The 25313-nt window shown below is 37.6% G+C and overlaps 1 protein-coding gene across 1 annotated transcript; it reads left to right on the forward strand.

The window, feature by feature from the left end:
- Positions 1-166: 166 nt before the first annotated feature.
- Positions 167-10202, forward strand: slc6a9 (solute carrier family 6 member 9). Its single transcript, XM_041054922.1, has 10 exons — positions 167-443; positions 2912-3044; positions 3502-3636; positions 3752-3855; positions 6243-6480; positions 6942-7076; positions 7168-7267; positions 8189-8289; positions 9160-9330; positions 9954-10202. Exons 1-10 carry the CDS (start codon positions 181-183, stop codon positions 10200-10202), a joined length of 1629 nt encoding a protein of 542 aa, XP_040910856.1. The 5' UTR covers positions 167-180.
- Positions 10203-25313: the final 15111 nt, after the last annotated feature.

Genomic DNA, 25313 nt, shown 5'->3' on the forward strand with positions numbered 1-25313 from the left:
TCCATGCAAACATCTGTTTACACAATCACATTATGGGACTGACCTTCCAATTCCACCACCTTTAATAGATTTCATTAACAGGAAATATACATAACACACTTCACTTCACATTCAAGGTTTAATGTCCCTCCATGTTTTTCTTCATCCTGTTTTGTTTTCCCTTCAGGTGTGGGCTACGGCATGATGGTGGTGTCCACCTACATTGGGATCTATTACAACGTTGTCATTTGCATCGCCTTTTACTACTTTTTCATGTCCATGACAAACCTGCTGCCATGGACCTACTGCAACAACCCCTGGAACACACCGGACTGCAGCGGGGTGGTGGGCAGTGGCAACCAGCTCAACGGCAGCCTGGCAAACGCTACCACCAGCCTGGTGGCAGGAGTGTCTGAGGTAGTCAACCGCACCAAGAGGACTAGCCCCAGTGAGGAGTACTGGAAGTAAGTACTGGAAGTATATTAAATATATATGCTGAATTTTGACTTATATTCAGCCTCTGACCTTAGACGTAGTTTAAATTAGTTCCTGTTCATCAGTGACTGAGGAGAGGATTAAGCACACTGATCAATGAATGACCTGTGGTTGGTTACCCAAAGAGAGTGAAAGCTTTAAATTTCCATTTCATGATTGGAGCATCGATTCATTTACCAATCTGAAGCAACGGTTAAAAAGTATGTTAAATAAAAAATAAATATTTTGTAAAAGGTGCTTGGACTGGTGCTTAGAAAAAATTATAATCATGAATTTTAACTGAAATATTATTAATATTGTGAGAACATCGTGTGGGATTCATCAGTCGCAGCGCTACAAATTTAAGATGCATACATTTCAATATATCTGTATTGATCACCAAACCAAAGAAACAAGAGAATGGTTAAAAAAAAAACATTATTATCACAGTTTTTGTCAACCATGGATTCATTATAGGGCTACATTTTGTTTTATATAAGTCTTGTCAAGTTATGCAAGTCACCTCTTTGTACTCGGTTTTGTAGGCCATTCGTACTTAACACTGAGGTCAAAATTGACTTGCACCTGTTAGATAAGCTTGCCTCAAACATGCCCCATGTTTGCAGAAAGCATTCAAATATTTGGACTAGATTTGACTGGAAGTGCAGCAGCTTTCCAGCAATCTGCAGCGACAATCAGGAGGTTTCCCATATTATGTTTTAATTTTTCTGGAGCTACTCTATGGACTCATTTTTAGTGGTGCAACCACAACAATGAAAAAGTGCTAGATGAAGTGCATGATCAGTGAGGGCACATCCAAGTGCAACAGTATTTTTATCTTCAGATAGGTGAAAAAGACTTTGTGTCAAACATAAATCAGTCGGCTGTGGTGATCACTTATCCTCTCAGTCACATTACACATCTGGATGATCTGGATTAGATGGATGATCAGCTGGATGAGGGAAGAGAGAGAGAGAGAGAGAGAGAGAGAGGATAAACATGAGATAATTGCAATTGTCTTAAGATTTTTCACTGTGCACAGGTTGTCAAACTTTAACCCAGGAGAACGTAGAGCTACTGTATAACCAAACAATTTAATGTGCCAGAAGCACAGAAGTTTCCGTGGTCATTCCACAGCAGCCTGGTGTCGTATACACATCATTTAATCAGCATGGATTATCATGTGTAATGTCTCTGTGTTTCAGGATGTAAAATGCATATTCATCTTGCTGCTTTAAGCTGCCTGGAAGAATTTAATCAGCTGTGGTTAAAGGCTTCCACACTGTGTAGGAGCAGCTGGTATTGTTTAGAAATACCCATGGATTTTCAGCTCAGTACAAACTGCTTCACCTACTGTATTTGTATTAAGGGTCTCACTTGCACATTTTATTCCTGAAACCTGTACATTTTATTCAGTATTACTTCTTAGATGTTGCACATTTCCTTGAAATATAATAATTGTCAACATGATAAACAATGACAGGCTGAAAACAGTCCCACTCCTCTAGCTGGTCTTTACCAGACTACCTTGACTTTGCCCTGTGCTGTCTTGTTTCACCTGTCCTTCCACCTTGTGTGATGCACTAGACGTGAAAACACTGGGTGAAATACATTTGAAGGTCAGGTCAAAACTAATGTCATGGCACTACTGTCATCAAAGCCATTTATGTTGATGATTAATAACCTTGTGTTTCAAACTCAAGGTCAAAAATTCCATTATGGATTTAAACAAGCAAGTGTTAAGAGGGATGTCTGTTTAGCTGATCCAGTCCAGCAGCTCATTGTGTGGCCTCAGGTGTCGGCATACAGCACAGGCTTTAGTTCACTCAATGTTCCTGGCTGGCTTCACAGAAATCTAGCTGTTTTAGTGCATTAGGCATTTACACCACTGAAACATCACATTTCCGATGCTCATGTTATACGCTCTAATCCTAATTACATCATCTGCATGGAGATAATAATAATTACCCTCATTGCATTCACATAAATACTGTCATTTAGTATAATTACCATTTAAATTACACCTTTAAAAGGAATTTCAGAGGGAAAAAAAGCTTTTTACTTCATAAGTTTCACAAGGTACATATTCATTATTCATCATAGCCAGTAACAATAATACAACATTGAACAACGTGGATGTCTGCTCACTCCTGAAAGTAACACTTCTGTTAAAGACAAATATCAGCGAAAAGGCATACGTGTTGCCTGTAATGGCAGTTTCAGGGTTTAGAGGTCATCCAAAAGGTGTTGCATTTTGTCTGCTACCGTTAGGCTAAGTTGTTTGCTAAGCCTAATGGTAAGATTGTCTCAATGGACTGATTTTTCTGTGTCTGTTATAAATATTTCTAATTTCCTTTCAATAACATCAACAGCGACTTCAGGCAAACCAGTTAAATGAGACATTTAAATATCTGAAACTCTCTTTCTTCCTTTATCTGTGTCTGTCTCTTTCTCTCAGACACTATGTGCTGAACATCTCTGATGATATTGGAAACTTCGGAGAGGTCCGTCTCCCCATCCTGGGCTGCCTCGCCGTGTCCTGGTGTGTCGTCTTTCTCTGTCTTATCAGGGGTGTTAAATCCTCTGGAAAGGTCAGCCTCACACACAAACACACACACACACACACACACACACACACACACACACACACACACACACACACACACACACACACACACACACACGCACATAAAATGTCTTGTCTTGCTATCTTTGGGAGGACACTTCTTGACATGATGCATTATTCCCTAGCCCCTTACTCTAACCTTAACCATCACAACTGAACGCCTAAAACCCCTAAAAACAAGTCTTTGCCCTCAAAAAGCAGTTGTGTCCTCCCAATGTCAAAATGTCTTCACAAACAGTGGTTTCGAAGCAAAATTTGTCCACATAACCATAGAAAGACATGTATACACACACACACACACACGCACACAGACATAACTCTCTTGTCACTTTTGCATGTTTTGCTGTGGAAAGCCACAATTTCCAACATACTTTGTCTGTGTGTGCCTGTGCGTCTCTGTGTGTGTGGTCACACTTGTCCAGGTGGTGTACTTCACAGCCACATTCCCCTATGTGGTTTTGACCATCCTGTTCATCCGTGGCATCACCCTGGATGGAGCCATCAACGGCATCAAGTACTACCTGACTCCACAGTGGCAGAAGGTCCTTGATGCAAAGGTATTCACTCACATAAACAAGCAGATAGATGAATAAACAGGAAATAGAAACAATCGAAAAATAGATCTCTTTCCTTCTTTGTATTATTTGACTTTATGTGGGATTTGTTTTGTAGGTGTGGGGAGATGCTGCCTCACAGATCTTCTACTCCCTGGGCTGTGCCTGGGGCGGCCTCATTACCATGGCTTCCTACAACAAGTTCCACAACAACTGTTTCAGGTTGGTACTCCAGACTGGATAAACAGAACGTGGTCATTTAAAGGAAGAGTTTGACATTTTGGGAAATACTTTTATTTGCTTTCTCCGCGAGAGCTGTTTCTTGGCTGGAAGCTGTGACTCCTCACTGCTTCCGGTTGATAAATAGTCCAGAACATTAAAAAACAAAATTTGTTGTTTTTATACTTTTTACAACTTTTTGTATGGATTAAACAAATAAGATATAGCATGTTAATTACTGGGCTTTGGAAGTGCTGGTAGGGGGACTTTTTTTTTTCTTTCTCTGTCCACACGTACCCAAGCTAGCTGTTTCCTTTTGCTTCCGTTCTTTGTGCTAAGAAACCATTAAACTATAAACTGTTCCTTTAAGACATCAGCTGATACCCTCACAAAAAGAGCTAAATGAAAACATTTTCTTTGTGATCTGAGAGAGTCCACACTATGATACTGTCAGGAAAAAAACATATTCTTAACATGTTGTCTTTCCAGAAACAGAGAACACTAGATGACTGTACATGTTTGAATCTTTTCAGTTGGATTTTGAAAAGCATTTATGAGCATTCATAAACTAATGTTTCAACATTAAAAGACTATTAATTAGAGATTTTACCCTGTTGTGCTACAGCAGTTACTGCGTGAGTGTCTGGCTGCCTCTGCCTGTGTGAATATAACCGTGCTCATTTTGCATCAGGCTATGTTGCTGCAGTGTCTCAGCAACAGGACGGCCTCTTATTATTTCCACTTATCAAAGAAACTTGACAGGGGGGAGTGAGAAGGTGAGGAGGTGTGGGAGAAGAGGAGAGAAGGAGGAGGAGGAGGAAAAGGGGGAGTTGAAAATATAGAGAATAGACCACATGCTGGAGGAAAATGACAACCAGGGAGAGGCAGAGGAGAAGACAAGTTGTTTTAAGGTGTGGCGTCCCCCCCAATGAGTCACAATTCTTAAGAGTGAGGAAAGTGAGAGGAGAAGGGTAAAGTAGTTCGGAGTCAGCTTCAAGGCTACAGGTCTAAAAAGAGAAGAGGGAAGGGGGAGAAGGTGAGATAAGGTGGGATGGGAGGAGGGACAGAGATAATATTTTTTTGAACTTGTGTTAAGAGGTTGGTAGCAAGGGAATGAACGACAAGCAAAGGAGAAGGTTAAGATGGAGGAAAGGGGACAGAGGAGGAGATAAGGAGAGGAAAAGATGCCATTTACTCTCCTGAGCTCATCCACACTTGCTGACAGAGTGAGGGTGGCGGGGTGATGGGTGGGTGGGGGCGGGGGGGTTGAAGATATAATTTGTCCCTCTGCCAGGAGCTTGAGGTTTTGCTATCTGCGCACACAGCTGCACGGCGGCCTAATCAGCTTGTGTTCTGCAGCTCCGTCCCCGTGGAGTCGCTCTCCGCACTCCTGTAACACCATCAATTGGCGCACATGCAGAAGTGCACATGGTGTAGGACAGGGCAGGAGCCTGATTGGTGACTTGTGAGGAGAAGAAAAAGGACTAACATCAAAGACATCCTCTATGATAAAGTTAACAAGGAATATGAGGAAACAAAAAGCCCTTTGCAACCACGCACTGCCCTTGTTAAATGTGAACAAAGTCCACGTCATAGTCAGAGAGAGAGAGTAAAGATGAGAAGGTGTTCTTCACACATCCTCCAGCAGTATGCAGCTCAAACAGCTTACTCCCAGAACAAGGACAGCAAACCTCCAAGGGAAGAAGCCTGCACCAAGGAATGGTGGTTAATATAGAAAAATACTGTATTAATGTTGAAAATAGCCAAGGTTTTTGTCTGATTGTCCCTGCCTTTGAGAGACAAATCACAGTCATTTTTATGCACTTTACCAACCTTGAATTGTAAAATGAAATGCTCAGTGTTGTTGGCACTTCGTTAGAGGAATAGCCTTTGAATGGTGCTTTCACCTCTTAGTAACTCACCGCACTCTCCCTTATAAGATAATACACCAGCTGCTCTTCTTAGTAAATAAGTATCAATATTGGTATTGATATCAGTGACTGTGGCTTGGATCGAAATCAGATTTTGTGGTATCATCCACCCACTACATGTTGGATGATGTGGAAGTGAGAATGGGGGGAGCAGTGACTGCTCCCCCCATTCTCAAAGCTTTGCTTCTTGTAAAATCAATGAAGAACTGGTGGGATAAAGAGCATCAGCAAACTAAAAGGCAGAGAACCAACACAGACCCTTTCATTTATATAATTATAGCTTTAAACATGAGATTGTAGCTTTAATCGGTTCAAGTTTGTTCTAATCTTATACCTTCTGTGCACAGGGACAGGAGAGCTAACTACAGTGCTGGATACACTGGTTTCCTGTTGCTGATGTTTTCCAGCAGTGCCATTAAATCTCAACATGTTTGTTTTTTTTCTCTTTGCTGCACACAGAGACAGCATCATCATCAGCATAACCAACTGTGCAACCAGTGTGTACGCAGGCTTTGTAATTTTCTCCATCCTGGGCTTCATGGCACACCACCTGAATGTGCCCGTGTCCGAGGTGGCTGACCATGGACCGGGGCTGGCCTTTGTGGCCTACCCAGAAGCCCTCACTCTGCTTCCCATCTCACCGCTCTGGTCGCTGCTCTTCTTCTTCATGCTCATCCTTCTGGGGCTGGGGACTCAGGTGAGGGGGGAAAACTGTACACCAGTTGTAGGTTTGTACTCAAATATAAACTCCAGTCTGACCACACTAACGCATCAGCACTTTCAAGTTAGAGGGAGAACTGGATCTGCAGATGGGTTTAGAAAGTGAAAAGGCATGGTTGTGTTTTCTGTATTTGTAGTATTTGCACAGTGAATATGCACTGATGAAACTTACTGTGTTGTGGATAAATATGTAGGTATAGGTCAAAATTACATACTGAACATTTAATGCAGAACAGCCTCAGCTCAGTAAGTGTGTAAATGCATGTTTTTTGTTTTCATGATAACATGAAAAAACGCCTCCAATCATCCCTCAACATTCCTTTGTGACTGTGGTACCCATGGTCTCATCATGTCAGAGGACATATGTGCAACATTTTCCAGCCCAGCCTCATCTCTCATTTGATTTAACCCATCAGCCTTTCATCTCTGTTCTTTTAGTTCTGTCTGCTGGAGACCCTGGTGACTGCCATTGTCGATGAGATCGGTACAGACTGGATCATCAGAAACAAGACTGTAGTCACGCTGTCAGTGGCCATAGCTGGATTCCTACTGGGAGTGCCACTAACAACACGGGTAAGTATCGAGCACATGCAGATAACTTTGAATACAGCCTGTTTTCTCCCATGTAGATGCAGGTTTGACTCTCTCTGTTTTCTGTGTGCAGGCAGGAATTTATTGGCTGTTACTGATGGACAACTATGCTGCAAGTTTCTCTTTGGTTATCATCTCCTGCATCATGTGCATCTGCGTCATGTATGTTTATGGTAAGGAGGGAAAAAGACGAGAGCCTCACATTTTTAATAGCAAAAAAAAAAAAAAAAACATATCCTGGGACATATATTATTATAAAAACATACGTGGCTATCTGTGCAGATACCCAGACACAATGACTACACAGAAAGTTTCAGTACAGCTGAACTCAGCCAGACAGAATTGTCAGAACATGAATTTTACAATTATTGTATAAGCTCCCTTAAAAACTCACAATTATACATCCACATTAAACAATCACAAAATATAAAATTTCATGACCAGAGGCAGAGATACTGCCACCAGTGGCAGGCTGAATCGAATAACACACAAGGCTGCCTTAGGCCATGTTTTCAGTTTGAGCTATAAGACTAGAAAAAAATCTTTTTCTTCTCTAACTGCACCTGCAGTCTGCTGACTGATATAAAGGACTGATATTACCTAGAAAAAAAACCCACGCAACTTTCAGTTATTCAAAGTTATTAAAACTCTCTTTTTTCACTTTTCACAAGTCTGCCCTACAAATCTTGTTTTATTATGTGTTAGAAACAGTAACTGTGAAATTCCTTTGATTGATATTGTTGGGGCATGAAAGCAGCTGGCGTGTAGCCCTGAATGATGGTTAATTTCACAAGCTATACGAGTCATAGTCCATCCAGCTCACTGTGAGTGCAGCTGTTGAATGAGAAGATGGTTGATGGGGCAGACACCTACCCCTCAGCTACAGCCTAGCTCACCAACTTTAGTTGAAATAGACTTTGAATTACAGTAGTCAGTCACAAAATTGTTTCACGAATGCTTTGACAGACCCTGACCGACACTACACTGACTTTACCTACCCATACCTTTCATCAAATACCATTAGTATATATTGTTTGATATATTGATTTTCACCTTGGATTTTGCTGGATAACATGTTTTTGTTTTCATCGCAGGTCACAGGAACTACTTCAAAGATGTTGAGATGATGCTCGGATTCCCTCCTCCTCTCTTCTTCAAAGTCTGCTGGAGATTCATCTCCCCGGTCATTATTTCTGTAAGTCAACACACATACCTGCTGATCCAGGTCCGCAGTCATAGTGAGTGAACCTGTGATCAGAATGTTACGGTGTGAGTCACATAAAGCTGATTGTCTCCTGAAACAGATTTGGAGATTAGTTGCAGGACAGAAACCACACATTGGTTCAGAGACTTAAAGGAGTGTGAGGTTCTCAACTTTCCCGAGTTGCTGACACATTGTTCGGGACCTGACCTATATTTCAGTTGTCATCAACACTAATCTGTTTGGCTGCTTTTGCCCTTGTTCCCAGTATAAACCTTTAAAAGCAAATCTTTTTGACTGGGAAACGGACACACGCAGCCGCTGTCAATGGTATTTCCCAAGCAGACGCATTAGTCCACTAAGCTGCTGGGCCAACCAAGAAATTCATTGTTGTGGATTAGTGGTCAGATTTCAGGCACTTTTGTTCTCTCTTTCATTTCACTACACACATTAATGCCCTGCTCTCCAGGGCTTCTGCTAGAACTGTGACCAAGCTCACTGCTGTTAGGAACTGTTAGGATTTATAATCATAATTATCTGCAACTTTTAAATAAAAGCAAACAAGCAGCAGCAGCCATTTGTTTACACTAACTGTAACCAGGATGGGGACCACATGCTGATTTATTACTATCTTTATTGATATCTTTTGTTATGCATTTATGTTTTCCCAAACTCTTGATCACATCAAATGATCACATCAAATATGTATATATTATGTAATTATTTAAAATAATATTTTTATGTCATATTTCTAATTTATGACTCTAATCTCTGACTTACCATAAATGAATCAGCTTTTAAAGATTTTTAAACACCTGCTTTAAGTGAGTGAACCCATTCTCTGTCTCTCTTTTTTCTCTGTAGTTCATCCTGATCTTCACAGTGATTCAGTACAAGCCCATCACCTACAATGACTACGTGTATCCTGGCTGGTCTCTGGCTATTGGCTTCGCCATGGCTCTGTCCTCAGTGGTCTGCATACCCATCTACGCCCTCTACAAGATCTCAAGGTCCCCAGGAGCCACCTTCAGAGAGGTGCAGCCCCTCGCTTTGAAATATATATATATATATACACACACACACACACACACACACACACACACACACACACACACACACACACACACACACACATAATGTATACCTGCATTCATACAAGCCTGTATTCTGTATTACTGGGCAATATAAAATAATCATCATCATGTCATCATCATGTTTCGTTGCACACATAAAGAATAAGTTCCCAAATTATCCACTCCCGTCCCAAAATTACAGCATTATTATGTAGAATTTTTTATTTTTTTTTTCAAGAAAGCTGAAAATGCACAGTTCCAACCTCAAACCTAAAAAGGCTGGAACCATCTGAAGAGGAAAAGCTGAAAGCAGCCTAGTCTGAAAAGAGTTTGTTTCAAGACCTGTTCATGCTTGAATTGTCCCTGTGTATGTAAACGCTGAAAGTAGCAGAACTAACGTGAGGAGTAAGAGGTGAAAGCAGCTGAAATGTCACGATGTTAATGAATGCAGCTTTAACTACTGACATTTATTCGTGTTTTTGGAGCTGGTGTTTCTTTGGTCTTGTCTAAATAACTCTCCCTGAAGTTTCTTTTCATCCTGGGGCTGCTCTGAATGATGTGCCCCCCTTTGTCTTCCTGTCTCAGCGGTTGAAGAATGCATGCCGATCGCATCCAAAGTGGGGCCCTGCCCTGCAGGAGCACCGGACAGGCCGCTATGCCCCCATGGCCTCCGAAGACACCGTGGAAGCTCGTCCCCTCAAGGAGAAGGAGGAACTGAAGGAGGATCTGAAGGAGGAGGAGAAGGAGAAGGAGAGGAAGGATGAAATCAGCCTCACCATCCATGGAAGCAACGGCTCCACCAACACACACAACAACCCCAACCCCAGCGCATAGACGGCACCCCCACTCTGTCAGCGCTACCAGGCGTGTCCTCCATGCCCCACCATCTCCTCCTTCTCTTATTCCCTTTTCCTCCCTTCTCCTCCATCCTCACCCCACTTTCCCACAGTCCTCTGTGGGGGAGATCCTATTCGCTGGAGACCTTTACATATTGTAAGGGCTTATTATATCTATCCTAACTTCTTCTATCTATCTGTGTGTTGTCTCTAGATAAATGAAAAAAAAAAAACGAAAGGAAGAAAAAATTGGGTCATCATCCAAAAGATTTGTGTGTATGTTAGGGTGTGTGTGCGTGCATGAGTGGGTTGTTCATTTCTTCAACATAATTTAATAATGCAGTTTGTTTTTCCTTTCCTTTTTTGTAAGACTTGTATATGTCATCTTCATATGCAGTTAGAGGTACAGTAGATTGTGAAGCTGCATGTGTTTGTTTTGTGCATGCAGCAACATAGAGACACTCACTGTTCTCCTTTATTCAGTTAGCTGAGTCTGTTTGGGACTGGTGACTTTGTAGCGGCAGTGATTTGACAGCTGGAGACTTGTTGTGGTGCTGTAATAGGGAGATGGAGGGTGAACTGTGCCTGTACTGGCCATTTACAGTTTGATGAGGCTGAAAAATGGAAATAGTCTCAGTTTCATGGCCAGAAAAAAAAAAGAGGCAGATACACTCATTCACACTCATACACTCACACTGTTGTACATTTTACAGCACACCGTGACCTCAACCATAGTTGATCTCAGCTTAAGACTTAGCCTGTTGTTTTTTATGCTGCTTCTTCTTTAAAAAATATGTCCTACAGAGCACAAATATTTAACACCCGAGATGGCGACTGACACTTAGGGCTGATTTTCTGTGGAAATTTTTTGGATTTGTAACTTTTTCCACTAAAGCTGCTTAAAACTTTAAGATCTCAGCAGAGAAACATCAGTGAACTTTAACCGTACTGTAACTCTGCCTCCGCATTCACACACACACATACGCGTGCGCACACACACACACACACACACACACACACACAAAACATATTTGTTTCCAGTTTTTTGACAGAAGAGATCCCATGGCCATTTCTCAGGGTCCAAGCGAAGTTAAACTTTGTGGTTTGTCGTCGTTCCTCGCCTATGGAAACCTTGTCTCGACTAAGGTGGCCTGTTAAGATTATAGGGACTGAAACCACCTCGCTGTCGAAAAACGCCTACACATACACACAAAACAGGTGGATGCAACTCTAAATATAGAAGTGCCATCTCTTCTTATGTCTTCCAGGCATTCTTTTTGAGTGAAATGCATCTTGGGATGTGGTCTGTGACGGAGGATCCGGGCTTGAGGAGGTAGCCAGTGAAAGGATCATAGGTGTGTTTAGAGTGTGTGTCTCCCGTGGGTCGTAGCAATCTGCCCCATTCAGGCATGTTACCAAAAACATTACCTTCGTTACCTGAGTCCTGCACATGTTTTTGGTAACATATATATCTCTGAGACTGATCTGGTGTCAGTCTCCTACAGTCAGTGGAACCTTTTAATGTATTTACAGACACTTGTTTTTAAGCTCTGAGCCAAGCTGTGCTGTGACTGATGGAGAGACAGAAAGCAGAGAGAGATGCAGCTTGTTTCCAGAATACAGAATAAAGATCTTAAATGAATTATGTAGTTTTTAATGTAGCTGTATAGTATCGTTCTCTCAGTAGAATTCTCCTTTTTACCTCTCATTATTGTAAAGTAACTTAGTAAATAATTATAAAGACAGCATATGTTTATTTTGTACAAAAAATAAAAACTACAGAATCATAATTAACCATGTTTACTGTTCGTCATCTGTGACTTGTCGTTTTGTTGGAGGGGGTTATAGGATAGAGAGGGGATCTCTTTAGCATGCAGAGCGTCTGATTGGAAGGCACCCAGGACGATAATGTGGCATTATGACTGCAGAGTTTTATGGTGGTATAAAGACAGATTAAACGCAAGAAGAGTTTTGTTTTTCTCATGTAGACAGCTGCGCCAGGATTTTGTCTGTGCCACATGTTCCTTCGTATTTTCATCCTAAGACACTTTGTTGGACACCTGCTCAGGTGGTAGTGAGATGCTTTTAGCTTCGCAGGCAGGGAGGGTTTTTGGAGATTGCATCAGGTCTGGCTGTGTTTCGTCACATTGTACTGTTAGTTTTTCACAGCTTGTGAGCTGGGAAATCATAAAAATCGAGTTTGAATAACTAGAGGGCTGTGATACCAGTATGAGCATGGAACATATGATATTCATGATATACGTACATTTATGTTGCATACAGCGTATTTATATGTAGAGAGACCTAACAGAGTAATTCAGCATTTTGGGAAATATGCTTATTTGTGTTCTTCCTGAGAGGTAGATGAGAAGATTGATACCACTCTCGTGTCTGTACCCGGCCTAGCTTAGCTTTGCTTAGCATAAAGGATCTGTCCAAAGGTAACAAAATCCACCTCTAAAGCTCAATCAGCATGTTATATCTTGTCTGTTTAGTCTGCACAGAAAAAAAAAACCTGCTAGTTGCTGGGCAACTGGGCCCAGCCAACAGATAGTCCAGCACATAATGTCCTTAAATCTGCAAATTGTCATTTTGGCAATAATCGCAAAGAGTATTAAAGAAGAAACCTACAAAGATAAAGATGTTGATGTTAAGCACATAACCACAAACACAGTGGAGCCGATAATGATAAGCACAGTGGGCATTCTGAAACAAGCACACATCTCTACCAGGTTTTTATCAGGCTTTTGTACAGGAAGGCTCTCCAATTATAGAAACATACAGTGGCTATTCCATACGTTGAGAACTGCAGCTGTGGTCTGTAGTTAGTGATTTGTTTTGAACATCTAGTTTTGGTCCATGCCTAAACTTTTCACACCACACATGGTGTATTTCGTGATAGCGTTTGTTTTTAATTAAATGACTGTGAAACCAGGTGCTCTATGATGCCACCATCTTCTGATCTAAATATGTTGTGTCGCTTCTTCTGAAAATGACATTAGAGATTCCAAGTTACACTCTTGAAATTAGGTTTTATTTGCTGAAAAAGGTGCACATGAACTGATTCCTCTCAGTGTATTTTGGGACAGCTTGTAGCTCAGACCGTTTCCTGTTTGTGATTGCCTGTCTCGTGTGGTCATGCTGTAGTAAGTGAAGCTTAGACTCCATTGTTACCATGCTATCTCTCTATATATCTAAACCCTCTCCATCTCTGCTGGCCCTGCAGCTCTTCCTCTCTTTGTACAGTAATGTAAAAAAAATATAATCAGACTGTGTGTATGTGTGTGTTTGCTTTTATTTTGGGGATGGGTACGTGTGTTTTTGCGGGTTTGGGGAAGGAGGGTATTGTTTCATTTTGTTTTTGATTTGTCATTTTTCTTGTAGTGTAATGTAGACGATGTCAGGTATATTGTGTACTCTGTGTGTAGTGGATTAGCTCTTACTGCTGAACCTGCGTGTAGAGCAGGTGTAGTGTCAGTATTGATGTCAGTGTACCTCTAATCTATCAGAACTAGCCATGTCCTACTCTGCTAATATCATACAGTCTATCTTTTAAGAAAAAAAAACCTTTTGTACTAAAAGATGAGAAAGAAAACTACATATTTTATCTTTGGATTTTAATCATTGTTTATCCATGTTCAGTGACACTACTTTTTTTTGTTGGTTTTTGAATTATTCTTAGAAAAATTAAGATAAAGCCAGCTGATTTTAAAAGCATTGCCAAACAAAAAGCTTTGGATCGAAACTTGAACTACAAAAGAATGGTTAGTTTTTACTGTGAGCTCTGGTGTAGACAGTGCTGCAGCTACATAGCAATGCTTTTTTTTTTTTTTTTAAACAGTATTACATAATATTTTACACAGTACAGTGCCAGTACATCGCTGTTTACCTTTAATCTTCTGTGGCCCTTAAACGGAACAGTCTACTTGTTAGAAAATGTTTCTCTGCAACCAAGACTGAATCAGCATCAGGACCCATTAAGTCACATTTTCATTCTTGTGCAGCTCTGATGCATAATATTGGTACATAATTATTTTATGTGGACATTTTAGCAAATTATCTGAAACATATGTATCAGACAAGGGTCTTGTTACTATTTTAAATGGATTCATTGGTAAAGTGAACTTCTCATTACTGTATCCGGCTACCAAAAGAATAATACCTAACCCATTTGGCCCTCCAGGAAAGCTAGAGAAAACACACATCTGAGAATGGTTCAGTTAATAACTGATGGGTCAGTTATTAACTGAAATTGCTGATAGTAAGCAATTTGTCTTCAAATTGCTTACTATCAGTGTTCACTGAGGTGGCCATACAGAAAGTCACTGATGTTTAAGAACGTAAACTACATGAAGGTTTAGACCATTTTTGCACACAAATTCACAGCACAACTTCTCCACTGTACTAAAAGCAACAAAACTGTGATTTTACCTTGTTTCTGTGGTTCTCTGTAAATTGCAGAACATTACCTCTTGAATTTCTTACTACTGCTCATATAAGCATAATCTTGTGTTTCAGCACTTTAAAGAAATCATTAGTTGTTGTTTTTTTATAAGCAACAAGAATAAAAAAAATATATAATTAGAATAATAATTTACATTTACATTTTGAAAACACAAAAAATAGCAAGTACAGTAAATGTCGTTTTCAGTGGTCTGGGTGAAAGAAACTGTCCAAGCGTCAGTGGACAAAAATGCTGTGTTGTTGCTATGCCAATGTAAATTGTTTCATGAGAGGAGCGGAGAAGAAAAGCACAAGTGAGAAAAGAGAACACAGTTCTTCTGGTACCTTCTATCATATCTGTCTATCTATCTAACCATGTCTGTTCTTCTTGTTCTTCAACCTTTAGGGCCAAAATCCATTGAAATGTCTTAGTCCTGTCAGTTGTATATCGTAAACTGTTGAATTACAAAATGGTAAATAAAATCTATTTTAAAGATCAGTGCTCTGAACTATCTCGTACCTTGATAAACGACTGACTATTTTGCATGTACCTCAAACAAATATATTTTATTTCCTGGTTTAATATAAAGTATGGAGCCTACATGATCAAAACTGTGATTACTGTTATAACCCCTTTGAAAGAAAAACAATCCTCTTCTAAAATGCTGAATTTATTCAAGAAGTAAACACATCATCAGGAAACATGTTTGTTGTTCACTGCCTCTGGTTGTGTTTACTTCACTCTCAATAAGGTCATCTAATGATGATGTCTGCACCCCACTGACTGAGAGTATCTTGGGAAATTAAGGGAAACAGTGACATTAACATGTCATTTCCACTTGTGGCCTCAGCTTCCTCTGTTCAGCAACAATTGCATAGTTTCACTTTAAAGTTGAAACACTGTCTGAAAAGGAAAATATCTTTATATCTTGAGTATAATAAAAAGCTTTTTAATATTGCATGGGTGACACCCACACATGCCAGCTAAAAGCCTTCAGTCAGGGTGTTAAATACAGACAGTCACGAGACATGACGTAAATGAGTGTGAGGATGGAGTACAAGAGGAAGGTGGGGCAGCAGAAATCAGGAGTCATAATTTTTCTTTAGTGACCAGGAAAAGTAACACTCTTCACTATTTTTCATAAGAAGAACTGTTAGGGTAAAAAAAAATCAGTATAAACCTTTGACCATGTTTTTCTTCTTTGCTATTGCTGAATCAGCTATGGCTTGTGAGCCATGGCTTGAGAAACTTAAATGGAAATGTTTTTGTAGCGCCTACTGACAGCCGAGATAGTGTACCACAAGTTTAATGTATTTAATATACTTTGTAGTACACAGTGCGGAATTTGAACACAGAATATATTTTCTGTGGGGAAAATAATAATAATTAAAGCTGCAAGCAGTGATGACGGGCCCTCGCACTCCTTGCAACCTGTGGGAGTCGCAGCTGGTGCAGCCAAGTACCAGAGTCCTCCTATGTCCTCTCCTCTCTCCTACTCTTCTTCCCAGTACACGTCATAGTAAAAACAGGTCATTTCCTGTTGCCAGCAAGGGGCGCCACTAGTAAGGCGGGAGTTTGACATATGGAGGCGTTCAGGGCAGAGCCCTCATCAGGCTCATAAAGTTTGAAGATGTTTGGATAAAGTATGTGGATGTGAGAGCCGTTCAAAATATCATGGCAAATTCACTAAACGACACCAAATTTTCTCACTCTAGGGGGCGCTATAGAGCCGTTTGGCCACACTCAGTCGCATGTGTCAAACAAGAACTTTCATCGGGGGAAATTTTGAGCAAAGCTTGGTGAGCTTTAGAGCACGTTCAGGGGGTCAAATTAGCCGACAAAGCAGCGGGAGAAAAATAAAAGAGGATGAGAGTAATATATATGACATATGGAGGCGTTCAGGGCAGAGCCCTCATCAGGCTCATAAAGTTTGAAGATGTTTGGATAAAGTATGTGGATGTGAGAGCCGTTCAAAATATCATGGCAAATTCACTAAACGACACCAAATTTTCTCACTCTAGGGGGCGCTATAGAGCCGTTTGGCCACACTCAGTCGCATGTGTCAAACAAGAACTTTCATCGGGGGAAATTTTGAGCAAAGCTTGGTGAGCTTTAGAGCACGTTCAGGGGGTCAAATTAGCCGACAAAGCAGCGGGAGAAAAATAAAAGAGGATGAGAGTGATATATAATCCCTTCAGTTAAAATGGGGCTTCGCACGAATTTCGTGCTTGGGCCCAAATAAAAAAGGTCATAGTATACGAAGGCTTCAGAATAGGGCAAAAAAAGTCATACTTTAGTAAGGCCTCAAAAAATGCAAAAAACAGCATCATGCTTCAAATTCGGCCAAAAAAGTCGAATTTTAGTAAGACCTCAAAATGTCATAAAAAACGTGTAAAAAATCTTCAAAATATGCCAAAAAAAGTCATACTTTAGTTAGGCCTCAAAATGTCATAAAAAACGTCATAGTATAGTATGGCGTCAAAATATGCCAAAAAAAGTCATACTTTAGTAAGGCCTCAAAATGTCATAAAAAACGTCATAGTATAGTATGGCGTCAAAATATGCCAAAAAAAGTCATACTTTAGTAAGGCCTCAAAATGTCATAAAAAACGTCATAGTATAGTATGGCATCAAAATATGCCAAAAAAAGTCATACTTTTGTAAGGCCTCAAAATGTCATAAAAAACGTCATAGTATAGTATGGCGTCAAAATATGCCAAAAAAAGTCATACTTTAGTAAGGCCTCAAAATGTCATAAAAAACGTCATAGTATAGTATGGCGTCAAATTATGCCAAAAAAAGTCATACTTTAGTAAGGCCTCAAAATGTCATAAAAAACGTCATAGTATAGTATGGCGTCAAAATATGCCAAAAAAAGTCATACTTTAGTAAGGCCTCAAAATGTCATAAAAAACGTCATAGTATAGTAAGGCGTTTTTTTCGGCCAAAAAAAGTCAAAAATTTTTTCGACCTCAAAATGTCATAAAAAACGTCATAGTATAGTAAGGCGTTTTTTTCGGCCAAAAAAAGTCCAAATTTTTTTCGACCTCAAAATGTCATAAAAAACGTCATAGTATAGTAAGGCATCAAAATCGGCCAAAAAAAAGTCCAAATTTTTTTCGACCTCAAAATGTCATAAAAAACGTCATAGTATAGTATGGCGTTTTTCGGCCAAAAAAAGTCCAAATTTTTTTTTACCTCAAAATGTCATCAAAAACGTCATAGTATAGTAAGGCGTCAAAATCGTCCAAAAAAAGTCATACTTTAGTAAGGCCTCAAAATGTCATAAAAAACGTCATAGTATAGTAAGGCGTTTTTTCTGCCAAAAAAAATCACAATTTTTTTCTACCTCAAAATGTCATAAAAAAACGTCATAGTATAGTAAGGCGTTTTTTTCGGCCAAAAAAAGTCAAAAAATTTTTTGACCTCAAAATGTCATAAAAAACGTCATAGTATAGTAAGGCGTCAAAATCGGCCAAAAATAGTCAAAATTTTTTTTGACCTCAAACTGCCATAAAAAACATCATAGTATAGTATGGCGTTTTTTTCGGCCAAAAAAAGTCAAAATTTTTTTCGACCTCAAAATGTCATAAAAAACGTCATAGTATAGGATGGCCTTTTTTTCGGCCAAAAAAAGTCACAATTTTTTTCGACCTCAAAATGTCATAAAAAACGTCATAGTATAGTATGGCGTTTTTTTCGGCCAAAAAAAGTCACAATTTTTTTTCGACCTCAAAATGTCATAAAAAACGTCATAGTATAGTATGGCGTTTTTTTCGTCCAAAGAAAGTCAAACTTTTTTTCGACCTCAAAATGTCATAAAAAACGTCATAGTATAGGATGGCCTTTTTTTCGGCCAAAAAAAGTCACAATTTTTTTCGACCTCAAAATGTCATAAAAAACGTCATAGTATAGTAAGGCGTCAAAATCGGCCAAAAAAAGTCACAATTTTTTTCGACCTCAAAATGTCATAAAAAACGTCATAGTTTAGTAAGGCGTTTTTTTTGGCCAAAAAAAGTCAAACATTTTTTTGACCTCAAAATGTCATAAAAAACGTCATAGTATAGTATGGCGTTTTTTTCGGCCAAAAAAAGTCACAATTTTTTTCGACCTCAAAATGTCATAAAAAACGTCATAGTATAGTATGGCGTTTTTTTCGGCCAAAAAAAGTCACAATTTTTTTCGACCTCAAAATGTCATAAAAAAAGTCATAGTATAGTATGGCGTTTTTTTCGGCCAAAAAAAGTCACAATTTTTTTCGACCTCAAAATGTCATAAAAAACGTCATAGTATAGTATGGCGTTTTTTTCGACCTCAAAATGTCATAAAAAACGTCATAGTATAGTATGGCGTTTTTTTCGGCCAAAAAAGTCACAATTTTTTTCGACCTCAAAATGTCATAAAAAACGTCATAGTATAGTATGGCGTTTTTTTCGGCCAAAAAAAGTCACAATTTTTTTCGACCTCAAAATGTCATAAAAAACGTCATAGTATAGTATGGCGTTTTTTTCGGCCAAAAAAAGTCACAATTTTTTTCGACCTCAAAATGTCATAAAAAACGTCATAGTATAGTATGGCGTTTTTTTTTTCGGCCAAAAAAAGTCCAAATTTTTTTCGACCTCAAAATGTCATAAAAAACGTCATAGTATAGTATGGCGTTTTTTTCGGCCAAAAAAAGTCACAATTTTTTTCGACCTCAAAATGTCATAAAAAACGTCATAGTATAGTATGGCGTTTTTTTTCGGCCAAAAAAAGTCAACATTTTTTTCGACCTCAAAATGTCATAAAAAACGTCATAGTATAGTATGGCGTTTTTTTCGGCCAAAAAAAGTCAATTTTTTTTCGACCTCAAAATGTCATAAAAAACGTCATAGTATAGTATGGCGTTTTTTTCGGCCAAAAAAAGTCACAATTTTTTTCGACCTCAAAATGTCATAAAAAACGTCATAGTATAGTAAGGCGTCAAAATCGGCCAAAAAAAGTCACAATTTTTTTCGACCTCAAAATGTCATAAAAAACGTCATAGTATAGTATGGCGTTTTTTTCGGCCAAAAAAAGTCACAATTTTTTTCGACCTCAAAATGTCATAAAAAACGTCATAGTATAATAAGGCGTCAAAATCGGCCAAAAAAAGTCCAAATTTTTTTCGACCTCAAAATGTCATAAAAAACGTCATAGTATAGTATGGCGTTTTTTTCGGCCAAAAAAAGTCACAATTTTTTTCGACCTCAAAATGTCATAAAAAACGTCATAGTATAGTATGGCGTCAAAATCGGCCAAAAAAAAGTCCAAATTTTTTTCGACCTCAAAATGTCATAAAAAACGTCATAGTATAGTATGGCGTTTTTTTCGGCCAAAAAAAGTCAACATTTTTTTCGACCTCAAAATGTCATAAAAAACATCATAGTATAGTATGGCGTTTTTTTCGGCCAAAAAAAGTCAACATTTTTTTTGACCTCAAAATGTCATAAAAAACGTCATAGTATAGTAAGGCGTCAAAATCGGCCAAAAAAAGTCAAAATTTTTTTCGACCTCAAAATGTCATAAAAAACGTCATAGTATAGTAAGGCGTTTTTTTCGGCCAAAAAAAGTCAACATTTTTTTCGACCTCAAAATGTCATAAAAAACGTCATAGTTTAGTAAGGCATATTTTTCGGCCAAAAAAAGTCAAACATTTTTTTGACCTCAAAATGTCATAAAAAACGTCATAGTATAGTATGGCGTTTTTTTCGACCTCAAAATGTCATAAAAAACGTCATAGTATAGTATGGCCTTTTTTTCGGCCAAAAAAGTCACAATTTTTTTCGACCTCAAAATGTCATAAAAAACGTCATAGTATAGTATGGCGTTTTTTTCGGCCAAAAAAAGTCACAATTTTTTTCGACCTCAAAATGTCATAAAAAACGTCATAGTATAGTATGGCGTTTTTTTCGGCCAAAAAAAGTCACAATTTTTTTCGACCTCAAAATGTCATAAAAAACGTCATAGTATAGTATGGCGTTTTTTTTTCGGCCAAAAAAAGTCCAAATTTTTTTCGACCTCAAAATGTCATAAAAAACGTCATAGTATAGTATGGCGTTTTTTTCGGCCAAAAAAAGTCACAATTTTTTTCGACCTCAAAATGTCATAAAAAACGTCATAGTATAGTATGGCGTTTTTTTTCGGCCAAAAAAAGTCAACATTTTTTTCGACCTCAAAATGTCATAAAAAACGTCATAGTATAGTATGGCGTTTTTTTCGGCCAAAAAAAGTCAATTTTTTTTCGACCTCAAAATGTCATAAAAAACGTCATAGTATAGTATGGCGTTTTTTTCGGCCAAAAAAAGTCACAATTTTTTTCGACCTCAAAATGTCATAAAAAACGTCATAGTATAGTAAGGCGTCAAAATCGGCCAAAAAAAGTCACAATTTTTTTCGACCTCAAAATGTCATAAAAAACGTCATAGTATAGTATGGCGTTTTTTTCGGCCAAAAAAAGTCACAATTTTTTTCGACCTCAAAATGTCATAAAAAACGTCATAGTATAATAAGGCGTCAAAATCGGCCAAAAAAAGTCCAAATTTTTTTCGACCTCAAAATGTCATAAAAAACGTCATAGTATAGTATGGCGTTTTTTTCGGCCAAAAAAAGTCACAATTTTTTTCGACCTCAAAATGTCATAAAAAACGTCATAGTATAGTATGGCGTCAAAATCGGCCAAAAAAAAGTCCAAATTTTTTTCGACCTCAAAATGTCATAAAAAACGTCATAGTATAGTATGGCGTTTTTTTCGGCCAAAAAAAGTCAACATTTTTTTCGACCTCAAAATGTCATAAAAAACATCATAGTATAGTATGGCGTTTTTTTCGGCCAAAAAAAGTCAACATTTTTTTTGACCTCAAAATGTCATAAAAAACGTCATAGTATAGTAAGGCGTCAAAATCGGCCAAAAAAAGTCAAAATTTTTTTCGACCTCAAAATGTCATAAAAAACGTCATAGTATAGTAAGGCGTTTTTTTCGGCCAAAAAAAGTCAACATTTTTTTCGACCTCAAAATGTCATAAAAAACGTCATAGTTTAGTAAGGCATATTTTTCGGCCAAAAAAAGTCAAACATTTTTTTGACCTCAAAATGTCATAAAAAACGTCATAATATAGTAAGGCGTCAAAATCGGCCAAAAAAAGTCACAATTTTTTTCGACCTCAAAATGTCATAAAAAACGTCATAGTATAGTAAGGTGTTTTTTTCGGCCAAAAAAAGTCAACATTTTTTTGACCTCAAAATGTCATAAAAAACGTCATAGTATAGTATGGCGTTTTTTTCGGCCAAAAAAAGTCAAAATTTTTTTCGACCTCAAAATGTCATAAAAAACGTCATAGTATAGTATGGCGTTTTTTTCGGCCAAAAAAAGTCACAATTTTTTTCGACCTCAAAATGTCTTAAAAAACGTCATAGTATAGTATGGCGTTTTTTTCGGCCAAAAAAAGTCACAATTTTTTTCGACCTCAAAATGTCATAAAAAACGTCATAGTATAGTAAGGCGTCAAAATCGGCCAAAAAAAGTCAACATTTTTTTCGACCTCAAAATGTCATAAAAAACGTCATAGTATAGTAAGGCGTCAAAATCGGCCAAAAAAAGTCACAATTTTTTTCGACCTCAAAATGTCATAAAAAACGTCATAGTATAGTATGGCGTTTTTTTCGGCCAAAAAAAGTCACAATTTTTTTCGACCTCAAAATGTCATAAAAAACGTCATAGTATAGTATGGCGTCAAAATCGGCCAAAAAAAAGTCCAAATTTTTTTCGACCTCAAAATGTCATAAAAAACGTCATAGTATAGTATGGCGTTTTTTTCGGCCAAAAAAAGTCAACATTTTTTTCGACCTCAAAATGTCATAAAAAACATCATAGTATAGTATGGCGTTTTTTTCGGCCAAAAAAAGTCAACATTTTTTTTGACCTCAAAATGTCATAAAAAACGTCATAGTATAGTAAGGCGTCAAAATCGGCCAAAAAAAGTCAAAATTTTTTTCGACCTCAAAATGTCATAAAAAACGTCATAGTATAGTAAGGCGTTTTTTTCGGCCAAAAAAAGTCAACATTTTTTTCGACCTCAAAATGTCATAAAAAACGTCATAGTTTAGTAAGGCATATTTTTCGGCCAAAAAAAGTCAAACATTTTTTTGACCTCAAAATGTCATAAAAAACGTCATAATATAGTAAGGCGTCAAAATCGGCCAAAAAAAGTCACAATTTTTTTCGACCTCAAAATGTCATAAAAAACGTCATAGTATAGTAAGGTGTTTTTTTCGGCCAAAAAAAGTCAACATTTTTTTGACCTCAAAATGTCATAAAAAACGTCATAGTATAGTATGGCGTTTTTTTCGGCCAAAAAAAGTCAAAATTTTTTTCGACCTCAAAATGTCATAAAAAACGTCATAGTATAGTATGGCGTTTTTTTCGGCCAAAAAAAGTCACAATTTTTTTCGACCTCAAAATGTCTTAAAAAACGTCATAGTATAGTATGGCGTTTTTTTCGGCCAAAAAAAGTCACAATTTTTTTCGACCTCAAAATGTCATAAAAAACGTCATAGTATAGTAAGGCGTCAAAATCGGCCAAAAAAAGTCAACATTTTTTTCGACCTCAAAATGTCATAAAAAACGTCATAGTATAGTAAGGCGTCAAAATCGGCCAAAAAAAGTCACAATTTTTTTCGACCTCAAAATGTCATAAAAAACGTCATAGTATAGTATGGCGTTTTTTTCGGCCAAAAAAAGTCACAATTTTTTTCGACCTCAAAATGTCATAAAAAACGTCATAGTATAGTATGGCGTTTTTTTCGGCCAAAAAAAGTCACAATTTTTTTCGACCTCAAAATGTCATAAAAAACGTCATAGTATAGTATGGCGTTTTTTTCGGCCAAAAAAAGTCAAAATTTTTTGAAGACCTCAAAATGTCATAAAAAACGTCATAGTATAGTATGGCGTTTTTTTCGGCCAAAAAAAGTCCGAATTTTTTCGACCTCAAAATGTCATAAAAAACGTCATAGTTTAGTATGGCGTTTTATTCGGCCAAAAAAAGTCAAACATTTTTTGACCTCAAAATATCATAAAAAACGTCATAGTATAGTAAGGCGTCAAAATCGGCCAAAAAAAGTCACAATTTTTTTCGACCTCAAAATGTCATAAAAAACGTCATAGTATAGTAAGGCGTCAAAATCGGCCAAAAAAAGTCAACATTTTTTCGACCTCAAAATGTCATAAAAAACGTCATAGTATAGTAAGGCGTCAAAATCGGCCAAAAAAAGTCACAATTTTTTTCGACCTCAAAATGTGATAAAAAACGTCATAGTATAGTATGGCGTTTTTTTCGGCCAAAAAAAGTCACAATTTTTTTCGACCTCAAAATGTCTTAAAAAACGTCATAGTATAGTATGGCGTTTTTTTCGGCCAAAAAAAGTCCGAATTTTTTCGACCTCAAAATGTCATAAAAAACGTCATAGTTTAGTAAGGCGTTTTTTTCGGCCAAAAATAGTCAAACATTTTTTGACCTCAAAATATCATAAAAAACGTCATAGTATAGTATGGCGTCAAAATCGGCCAAAAAAAGTCAACATTTTTTTCGACCTCAAAATGTCATAAAAAACGTCATAGTATAGTATGGCGTCAAAATCGGCCAAAAAAAGTCACAATTTTTTTCGACCTCAAAATGTCATAAAAAACGTCATAGTATAGTATGGCGTCAAAATCGGCCAAAAAAAAGTCCAAATTTTTTTCGACCTCAAAATGTCATAAAAAACGTCATAGTATAGTATGGCGTTTTTTTCGGCCAAAAAAAGTCAACATTTTTTTCGACCTCAAAATGTCATAAAAAACATCATAGTATAGTATGGCGTTTTTTTCGGCCAAAAAAAGTCAACATTTTTTTTGACCTCAAAATGTCATAAAAAACGTCATAGTATAGTAAGGCGTCAAAATCGGCCAAAAAAAGTCAAAATTTTTTTCGACCTCAAAATGTCATAAAAAACGTCATAGTATAGTAAGGCGTTTTTTTCGGCCAAAAAAAGTCAACATTTTTTTCGACCTCAAAATGTCATAAAAAACGTCATAGTTTAGTAAGGCATATTTTTCGGCCAAAAAAAGTCAAACATTTTTTTGACCTCAAAATGTCATAAAAAACGTCATAATATAGTAAGGCGTCAAAATCGGCCAAAAAAAGTCACAATTTTTTTCGACCTCAAAATGTCATAAAAAACGTCATAGTATAGTAAGGTGTTTTTTTCGGCCAGAAAAAGTCAACATTTTTTTGACCTCAAAATGTCATAAAAAACGTCATAGTATAGTATGGCGTTTTTTTCGGCCAAAAAAAGTCAAAATTTTTTTCGACCTCAAAATGTCATAAAAAACGTCATCGTATAGTAAGGCGTCAAAATCGGCCAAAAAAAGTCAGAATTTTTTTCGACCTCAAAATGTCATAAAAAACGTCATAGTATAGTAAGGCGTTTTTTTCGGCCAAAACAAGTCACAATTTTTTTCGACCTCAAAATGTCATAAAAAACGTCATAGTATAGTATGGCGTTTTTTACGGCCAAAAAAAGTCAAACATTTTTTTGACCTCAAAATGTCATAAAAAACGTCATAGTATAGTAAGGCGTCAAAATCGGCCAAAAAAAGTCACAATTTTT

The sequence above is a fragment of the Toxotes jaculatrix genome, chromosome 14 (assembly GCF_017976425.1).
Source record: "Toxotes jaculatrix isolate fToxJac2 chromosome 14, fToxJac2.pri, whole genome shotgun sequence".
Lineage (NCBI taxonomy): Eukaryota > Metazoa > Chordata > Actinopteri > Toxotidae > Toxotes > Toxotes jaculatrix.